Below are 10,893 nucleotides of genomic sequence, written 5' to 3'. Positions count from 1 at the left end.
GATTCCAATTTAATTTTTGAAGTTCATTTGATGGGACGTAAATTATTTTTTTAATTTTTCTTATGAATTGTTTTCTAAAAAAATAATTATATCTCACTCTATTACTATTATCTATTATTCGAATAGAATTTAAATTTACTATTTCGCATATACAAGATAGCCAAATGATGTTTTTTACGGTTTGAACACAACCAGAATTAGGAAAATATAATAACTTCGCGTTAACGATTGTTCCGATTTAATTTTAATTTAATTTTTAGATATAATTTGATTAACCCTAAATGATTTTTAAAAATATTTTAATATATTGTGTTTAAAAAATATAGTCATATCTCACTCAATTACGGTTATCTATTATTCAAATTTATTTTAAAATTGATATTTAGGTTATACAAGATGACTCAAATGATCCTTTTTAAGTTTTGGACATAACCAGGGTTAAGAAAATAGAACAATTAATCATTATTGCATTGTCCGATCTGACTCCAATTTAATCTTTGAAGTTCATGTGATGGACTGTAAATTGTATTTAAATTTTTTCTTATGAATTGTTTTTTAAAAAAATAATTATATCTCACGCTATTACTGATATCTATTATTCGAATAGACTTTGAACTTACTATTTCGCATATACAAGATAGCCAAATGATGTTTTTTACGGTTTGAACACAACCAGAATTAAGAAAATATAATAACTGATAGCGTTAAAGATTGTTCCGTTTTAATTTTAATTTAATTTTTAGATATAATTTGATTAACCCTAAATGACTTTTAAAAATATTTTGATGTATTTTGTTTAAAAAAAATAGTCATATCTCACTCAATTACGGTTATCTATTATTCAAATTTATTTTAAAATTAATATTTAGGTTATACAAGATGACTCAAATGATCCTATTTAAGTTTTGGACATAACCAGGGTTAAGAAAATGGAACAATTTATCAATAATAGCATTGTCCGATTTGATACCAATTTAATCTTTGAAGTTCATTTGATGATGTACTGTAAATTATTTTTAAAATTTTTCTTATGAATTGTTTTTTAAATAAATAATTATATCTCACTTTATTACTCATATCTATTATTCGAATATAATTTAAATTTACTATTTCGCATATACAAGATAGCCAAATAATGTTTTTTACGGTTTGAACACAACCAGAATTAATTTGATTAACCCTAAATGAATTTTAAAAATATTTTGATATATTGTGTTTAAAAAAAATAGTCATATCTCGCTCAATTACGCTTATCTATTATTCAAATTTATTTTAAAATTAATATTTAGGTTATACAAGATGACCCAAATGATCCTTTTTAAGTTTTGGACATAACCAGGGTTAAGAAAATAGAACATATAATCATTATAGCATTGTCCGATTTGATTCCAATTTAATTTCTGAAGTTCATTTGATGGACTGTAAATTGTTTTTAAAATTTTTCTTATGAATTGTTTTTTAAAAAAATAATTATATCTCACTCTATTACTGTTATCTATTATTCGAATTTAATTTACATTTACTATTTCGCATATACAAGATAGCCAAATGATGTTTTTTATGGTTTGAACACAATCAGAGTTAAGAAAATGTAATAAATAATAGCGTTGGCGATTGTTCCGATTTAATTTTAATTCAAATTTCAGATATAATTTGATTAACCCTAAATGATTTTTAAAAATATTTTGATGTATTGTGTATAAAAAAAATAGTCATATGTCACTCAAGTATGGTTACCTATTATTCAAATTTATTTTAAAATTAATATTTAGGTTATACAAGATGACTCAAATGATCCTTTTTAAGTTTTGGACATAACCAGGGTTAAGAAAATAGAACAATTAATCATTATTGCATTGTCCGATTTGATTTCAATTTAATTTTTGAAGTTCATTTGATGGACTGTAAATTATTTTTAAAATTTTTCTAAAGAATTGTTTTTAAAAAAAATAATTATATCTCACTCTATTACTGTTATCTATTATTCGAATTTAATTTAAATTTACTATTTCGCATATACAAGATAGCCAAATGATGTTATTTGCGGTTTGAACACAACCAGAGTTAAGAAAATGTAATAACTAATTGGGTTGGCGATTGTTCCGATTTAATGTTAATTTAATTTTTAGATATAATTTGATTAACCCTAAATGATTTTTAAAAATATTTTGATGTATTGTGTATAAAAAAAATAATCATATCTCACTCAATTACGGTTATCTATTATTCAAATTTATTTTAAAATTCATATTTAGGTTATACAAGATGACTCAAATGATCCTTTTTAAGTTTTGGATATAACCAGGGTTAAGAAAATAGAACAATTAATCATTATTGCATTGTCCGATTTGATTCCAATTTAATTTTTGAAGTTCATTTGATGGACTCTAAATTATTTTTAAAATTTTTCTTATGAATTGTTTTCTAAAAAAATAATTATATCTCACTCTATTACTGTTATCTATTATTCGAATAGAATTTAAATTTACTATTTCGCATATACAAGATAGCCAAATGATCCTTTTTAAGTTTTGGACATAACCAGGGTTAAGAACATGGAACAATTAATGAATAATAGCATTGTCCGATTTAATACCAATTTAATCTTTGAAGTTCATTTGATGTACTATAAATTATTTTTAAAATTTTTCTTATGAATTATTTTTTAAAAAAATAATTATATCTCACTCTATTATTCGAATATAATTTAAATTTACTATTTCGCATATACAAGATAGCCAAATGATGTTTTTTACGGTTTGAACACAACCAGAATTAAGGAAATATAATAACTAATAGCGTTAAAGATTGTGCCGTTTTAATTTTAATTTAATTTTTAGATATAATTTGATTAACCCTAAACGATTTTTAAAAATATTTTGATGTATTGTGTATAAAAAAAAAATAGTCATATCTCACTCAATTATGGTTACCTATTATTCAAATTTATTTTAAAATTAATATTTAGGTTATACAAGATGACTCAAATGGTCCTTTTTAAGTTTTGGACATAACCAGGGTTAAGAAAATAGAACATATAATCATTATAGCATTGTCCGATTTGATTCCAATTTAATTTTTTAAGTTCATTTGATGTACCGTAAATTATTTTTAAAATTTTTCTTATGAATTGTTTTTTAAAAAAATAATTATATCTCACTCTATTACTGGTATCTATTATTCGAATATAATTTACATTTAATATTTCGCATATACAAGATAGCCAAATGATGTTTTTACGGTTTGAACACAATCAGAATTAAGAAAATATAATAACTCTTCGCGCTAACGATTGTTCCGATTTAATTTTAATTTAATTTTTAGATTAATTTGATTAACCCTAAATGATTTTTAAAAATATTTTAATATATTGTGTTTAAAAAAAATCGTCATATCTCCCTCAATTACGATAATCTATTATTCAAATTTATTTTAAAATTAAGTTAAGAAAATAGAACAATGAATCATTATTGCATTGTCCGATTTGATTCCAATTTAATTTTTGAAGTTCATTTGATGGACTGTAAATTATTTTTAAAATTTTTCTAATGAATTGTTTTTTAAAAAAATAATTATATCTCACTCTATTACTGTTATCTATTATTCGAATTTAATTTAAATTTACTATTTCGCATATACAAGATAGCCAAATGATGTTTTTTGCGGTTTGAACACAACCAGAGTTAAGAAAATGTAATAACTAATAGCGTTGGCGATTGTTCCGATTTAATTTTAATTCAATTTTCAGATATAATTTGATTAACCCTAAATGATTTTTAAAAATATTATGATGTATTGTGTATAAAAAAAATAGTCATATCTCACTCAATCACGGTTACCTACTATTCAAATTTATTTTAAAATTAATATTTAGGTTATACAAGATGACCCAAATGATCCTTTTTAAGTTTTGGACATAACCAGCGTTAAGAAAATGGAACAATTTATCAATAATAGCATTGTCCGATTTGATACCAATTTAATCTTTGAAGTTCATTTGATGTACTGTAAATTATTTTTAAAATTTTTCTTATGAATTGTTTTTTAAATAAATAATTATATCTCACTCTATTACTCATATCTATTATTCGAATATAATTTAAATTTACTATTTCGCATATACAAGATAGCCAAATTGGTCAAGCCCAAAACTATTTAATACTACAAATCTCCAAAGGGCTTCAAATTTGCACCATATTCCCCTAGTCCTTGGACGCCAGACATAACAACGGCGATCGAAGCGCACCTGTGTTGTAATGTGACTTTTTACGCGGGTGGCGTCTTGTGTGTGACCTAATTAGTATTAATTCACTCTCGGTCTTCAATAGTCGGAGACGTCGGTCTAATTTAGCCGGCCGTGCAAGACATTCGCACACTCGTCGTAATTCATAACTCGGTAAAGACTCCAAGCCATTCCGGGGTGCTTTAGATTGTCGGGTTAATTTGACATTTTACATTTAATCATTTTATTACACCTTTGTCGTTTAAGTAACTGTAAGAAGTAGTTAGTTCGGGTTGTAATAAATGTGAGCTATCGAAATTTATACCAGCAGTCATTCTTTTCCGTCTCCTTATATGGGTGGAAAGTCACTAATCCCCACCATATTTTATGGTCTTTCGAGCCAGATGGTAGTTTTATGGTCCTTCGTCGTCATTTTTGTACGTGAAAAAGCCATTATTTCACGGAAACCGGGAAAACACTGACTTTTCTGGGACATTTATAGACAGTGTCGTGATTGCAGTGTTGCCAGGACAAGCCATTCGTCCTCGCGCCGCGATATTTAAGACATTAAAGACATTGTGTTTGTGCTGGAATTAAGTGCCATTTTTAGTGCCAGCATGACAAAACTGTAAGTCTGTTCCATTTATTTACGTACTAAGTGAATCTGTGCCTCCTCCCGTCGTTCATTCCTTAGTCTATCTTTATCCTACAGCTTACAAGTTTTATTAGCTTTATTAAGCCAAGCCTTAGTCAGTCATTAAAGTAAAACTGATGTGCAGAAGCCATTTGTTGCATTTTAACAGTCATTTTAGCCAGTCATTTAAGGCAAAGTAATTTATTTAACTCATTTTAAATAAAGCCATTTTTAAAACTGTCGTTTTGACATACTGTCATTAAATCTTAAAAACTATTTAATTTAGACATTTTTTATTAAATAGTCCAGTCAAAATGGCAGCTGAAGAGCAAGAATCGAGACTTACTTGTTTAAAAAATACAAGGGAATCCTACAAAGCAAAATTAGCTAATTTTACGAAGTTCGTGGGGGATTTTAATCCTAATGTCAAGTCAATCGAGGAGTTACAGATCCGCATAGAAAAGATTGACAAAACCTATAATGATTTTGATGAGGTTTCGACTGATTTAGAGATTTTGGACACAAGTTCTACTAAAATTAAAAATCACAGAAAGGAAAGGCAGACATTTGAGTCTGAATTTTATGATTCTATGGGTAAAGCCAGAAAATTCATTTTGCAGTCATTACAGCAAACCCAAACGCACCAACCAGCTTCAAATATCTCACCTTCACCTCAACATTTTACTGTCCAAGATCGCATTCATTTACCACCCATTAATTTACCTATTTTTGACGGGTCACGGGAAAATTGGTCGCAATTTCATGACGCTTTTAAGGCCTTAATACATGAAGACAATAAAACGCCCAATAATACCAAATTAAGGTACCTTAAGGGTTGTTTAACGGGCTCAGTAAAAGGAATTACTGAACACTATGAAACCACGGACGATAACTACCTGATTGCTTGGGATTTGCTTTGTAACAGGTTTCAAAATAACCGCATAACGGTTAACCATCATTTAAAGTCATTATTTAATTTGCCATTAATTTCGGTAGGCAAAGATCCGAATAAAATAAATTTAAGAAACCTTTTAGACGAATTGCAACGTCATATGCGTTCTCTAAAAAATCTTAAACAACCCACAGACAGTTGGGACACATTAATCATTTATTTGGTTACCACCAAGCTTGATTTTCAAACAAAAAAAAGAGTGGGAACAACATGTCACGAATATTTGCCCTTCAACAGAAGAATTCCCCACTTATAGTCAATTTGTGTCATTTCTTTCTAATAAATGTCAATTATTAGAGTCCTTAGAAAATCAAGATCAGGTGCAACCACAAAAACAAGTGCCTTACAACAGTCATTCCAATCATTTTAAAAATAAGGCAGAAAAATATGACAAGAAATTTTCTCATTTTGCTTCCAATAATAAAAAATTCGCGTGCTATTTTTGTAAAAAAGGCCATTTAATTTACAATTGCAGCGACTTTTTAAAATTGTCTCCTAAAAAACGCGAAGCAGAAATACGAAAATTAAATTTGTGCATTAACTGTTTTAAAAATGACCATACAGAAGAAAAAAATTGCCCTTCTGCTAAATGCAAATTATGCCATAAAAAACACAATACTCTTTTACATTACGACCCAGCCAGTCAATTCCAGGAATTTCAGCAAGGTCCTAGTCAAGTCTCGACCTATTGCGAATCGTCACAGATACCGCCGCAAATGATGGCAACAGCGCATAGTGATGCTCCCGCGGAAAACTTAAACGGCTTTTCTTTCTCAGGGTCAACGACGGACCGCGGCGATACGCAAAATATCTGTCGTCAAACTTTGCTTTCTACGGCCGTTATTTTTATTGGCTCAGTAGGGGAACGCGGAGTGATTAAAGCTAGATGCATTTTAGATTCGGGTAGTATGAGCAATTTTATTACTACGGCGCTGGCAAAACGGTTAGGTGTCAGTTTAGAAAGACCACAAACATCTGTGACAGGTGTAAGTGGCTCTGCCATTAATATTCGGGGTCAGATAAGGGCTAGAATAGGGTCTACTTTAAATAATTTTCAATCCACATTGGATTTTTTGGTAGTTGATAAGATCACAGGCAATATTCCCTGTACATCATTTAATTTAATTGATTTTAAATTGCCAAAAAATATAGTTTTAGCGGATCCTACATGTCATATTCAGGGGGGTATTGATGCTCTTTTAGGCGCAGACATTTTTTACGAGCTTTTATGCAATAATAAAATTTATTTAAGCAGGAATGGGCCAATTTTATGTGAGACAAAACTAGGCTATGTTTTGTCAGGGTCATTAAACACAGAGAGAGATATTCGTGAAAACTATTGCAATTTTACTTCTCATGACACTTCCGATATTCAAGGTCAGTTAGAGCGTTTTTGGCATATTGAGGAGTGCCAGACGGCTCCTAAAATATTTTCTAAGGAAGAAAAGGAAGTAGAAGAGCATTTTATTCAAAATACTAGGCGCGATGTTAACGGTCAGTTCATCGTAAAGTTACCGCTTCGTGATAAGTTTACAGACCTCGGAGAATCCTATGATATGGCATTAAAACGGTTTTATTCGCTAGAGCGTAGGCTTAACAGAGAGCCAGAGTTGAAAAAACTTTATTCTGAGTTTATGTCAGAGTACATAGAAATGGGTCACATGTCATTAGTCCTTGACTCAGAAATAAGTACGCCAAATATCTGTTATTATTTGCCGCATCACGGGGTACTTAAACAATCGAGTTTAACCACGAAGTTGCGTACAGTTTTTGACGCCAGTGCGAAAAGCAGTTCAGGCTTATCCTTGAACGACGTGCTTAAGGTAGGACCCGTAGTACAGGATGATTTATTTTCTGTATTGACGCGTTTTAGGAAACATAACTACGTGATGTCTGCTGACATAGCAAAAATGTTTAGGTGCGTGTCGGTTGATCAAGGTCAAAGAGATCTGCAGCGCATTATTTGGCGGCCTGACTCCTCAGACGTTTTAAAAATTTATCGGCTTAATACCGTTACCTATGGACAGGCTTGCTCATCGTTTTTAGCCGTTAGATGCTTATACCAAGTGGGGGTTGAAAGCGAGGAAACATTCCCTTTGGCAGCGCGAGCAATAAAAAGAGATTTTTATTGTGATGATTTTTTATCTGGTAGTGATACCATTGATGGCTGCATTAGATTGCGAAGGGAGGTTTCTGACCTTTTAGAGAAAGGTTCATTTTTATTGCGTAAATGGGCATCTAATGAGCCAAGCATCCTGCATGACGCCGAGACACACGACATTTTTCAATATATCATTAATAATGAGGAATTAAAAACTTTGGGCATTTGGTGGGACACAAAGTTAGATCTTTTAGGATTTTCTTTAGACTTTGAAATACCACAGTTCATTAAAGTTACAAAACGGGCAATTTTGAGTATCATTAGTAAGTTGTTTGACCCATTGGGACTAGCAGGCCCAGTTCTCATCCAAGCAAAGCTTATTTTGCAGGACTTATGGAAGTTAGCGCTTTCTTGGGATGAGGCTGTACCTCTAAACATTAGAGAATCATTTTTAAATTTCTGTGAAGAATTAAAGTCATTAGCTAGGGTTAAAATTCCTCGACAGGCCATTTTAAAGAACAATGTGAATTTACAAGTTCACGGGTTTTGCGATAGCAGTGAGAAGTCATATGGCGCATGCGTAATGCTTCGCTCAGTCGATTCTTTAGGGAATTGTAATGTTTCACTACTGTGTGCAAAGGCTCGCATTGCTCCATTAAAGACCCAAACATTGCCCAGACTTGAGCTCATGGGAGCTGTAATTTTGAGTCGTTTAATGGACAAGTCCGTTAAGGCTTTAGAAATTGAGTTGTCCGAGTCTAGCATTTTTTATTGGACAGACTCAACTATTGTGTTGTGCTGGTTGCACTCTGACCCATCTAATTTAAAGAGTTTTGTAGCGAATAGAGTGGCAGAGGTGCAACAGCTGACAAACATTAATCAATGGCGACACGTCAGAACGCATGATAACCCTGCCGACATTATTTCTAGAGGGGCGACGCCAAATGCTCTTTTAAAAAATCGGTTGTGGTGGGACGGACCTCATTGGTTGACTTTAGAGCCTCATTTGTGGCCTAAAGACCTACAGATTCATGAAACTAAGGTCACTGACCTGCCTGAAAAAAGAAAAGATAAAAATGTGTCACTTTTGACAGCCTATTTTGAAGATTCAGATATTTTTGTCAAATTTTCATCTTTTCCTAAACTCCAGAGAGTTTTTGCCTACATTTTGCGTTTTATTAAAAATTTAAAATTCAAAAGGCAAAATCGACTAGACGAGGTTCAAGTCGGACCACTCACAGTACAAGAATTTAAAGACGCACTTTTAAAACTAACGTTTATAGCGCAAAGTCAAATGTTTGCGCCAGACATAGAACATTTACACAAAAACGGGACAGTCAGTAAGAAAAGCAAGATTTTAAGTCTAAATCCCTATCTAGATAAATGTGGTTTATTAAGAGTAGGGGGGCGAATTAAAAATTCAGATCTAAGTCACGATCATAAACATCCCTTGCTTATTAAAAATAAACACCCATTTTCTTTACTTGTCATTCAGTATGAGCATATACGGAACTTTCACGCCGGTGCTCAAGCGACATTATATGCTGTTAGGCAAAGGTTTTGGTTAGTTAATGGGAGAAACTCCGTCCGCGCATTTATACGAAGTTGCGTAACTTGTTTCAAGGCAAATCCCACGCCTAATGTAGTCAATCAAATGGCAGATTTGCCGGAGCGCAGGGTAGTACCTGCCCGCGCGTTTCTTAAAAGCGGCGTAGATTTTGCTGGACCTTTCCTTATAAAAAACAGTAAAAACCGAAATAGACTAATGATTAAGTCATATCTTTGCTTATTCATTTGTTTAGTGACTAAAGCTGTGCATTTTGAAATATGCACCGATCTTTCTAGTGAGACATTTCTCGCAGCATTAAAACGATTTATATCGCGAAGAGGTATTTGCCAATCTTTGTTATCGGACAACGGTAGTAATTTTATAGGTGCCCGTCGCGAACTGCGTGAGATATACCAATCATTGCAAAAATTACATAAAGATGAACACATTTTAAATTTTCTCAGGGAAAATTATATAAATTGGGAATTAATCCCACCGCGAGCACCACACTTCGGTGGTATCTGGGAAAGCGCTGTAAAGTCAGCAAAGTACCATTTAAAGAGAGTTGCAGGAGATGCGCACTTAACTTTTGAGCATTTTTACACGTTAGTGACTGAAATTGAAGCTATCCTAAACTCCCGTCCTATAATTCCTCTTTCCTCAGATGTTACCGATTTACAAGTCCTCACGCCTGCTCATTTCCTGATTGGAGGTGCATTAAAGACAATTCCTGATAAAGACTTTTGTGAAGTTCCCATTAATCGGTTGAGCCACTATCAAAGAATTCAGAAGATGTACCAACAATTCTGGCGGCGTTGGAAAAACGAATACTTGTCCAACCTTCAACAAAGGGCTAAATGGCAAACAGGGAGTGACAAAGCTCTGAAGGTGGGCACAATGGTCATCCTCAAGGAGGACAACACACTGCCTATGCATTGGCCTCTAGGCAGAATCACGGAGCTATTTCCTGGCAAAGACGGATTTGTTAGGGTTGTCAATGTTAGAACCAAGACCGGCACTTTGCGAAGGCCAACCTCTAAAATTTGTGTTCTACCTTTACCCGACGAAGACAACCATCCGTAACCAGATTAAGACTGTGTCATCGAGATGTCATGGTGTTGAAAGTCTGGAGCCTTTCAAGAGGGGCGAGATATGGTCAAGCCCAAAACTATTTAATACTACAAATCTCCAAAGGGCTTCAAATTTGCACCATATTCCCCTAGTCCTTGGACGCCAGACATAACAACGGCGATCGAAGCGCACCTGTGTTGTAATGTGACTTTTTACGCGGGTGGCGTCTTGTGTGTGACCTAATTAGTATTAATTCACTCTCGGTCTTCAATAGTCGGAGACGTCGGTCTAATTTAGCCGGCCGTGCAAGACATTCGCACACTCGTCGTAATTCATAACTCGGTAAAGACTCCAAGCCATTCCG

General features: G+C 32.7%; 1 protein-coding gene across 1 annotated transcript; it reads left to right on the top strand.

Moving 5' to 3' along the window:
• The first annotated feature begins 5,170 nt into the window (after positions 1 to 5,170).
• Positions 5,171 to 10,541, top strand: LOC126735666 (uncharacterized). Its single transcript, XM_050439735.1, has 5 exons — positions 5,171 to 5,774; positions 6,448 to 6,822; positions 7,186 to 9,654; positions 9,712 to 9,861; positions 10,123 to 10,541. Exons 1-5 carry the CDS (start codon positions 5,171 to 5,173, stop codon positions 10,539 to 10,541), a joined length of 4,017 nt encoding a protein of 1,338 aa, XP_050295692.1.
• Positions 10,542 to 10,893: the final 352 nt, after the last annotated feature.

This window comes from Anthonomus grandis, chromosome 4 (assembly GCF_022605725.1).
Source record: "Anthonomus grandis grandis chromosome 4, icAntGran1.3, whole genome shotgun sequence".
NCBI classification, from domain to species: Eukaryota; Metazoa; Arthropoda; class Insecta; order Coleoptera; family Curculionidae; genus Anthonomus; species Anthonomus grandis.
Note: the sequence above shows the minus strand (reverse complement) of the source record. Positions and strands in the feature narration are given on the sequence as shown.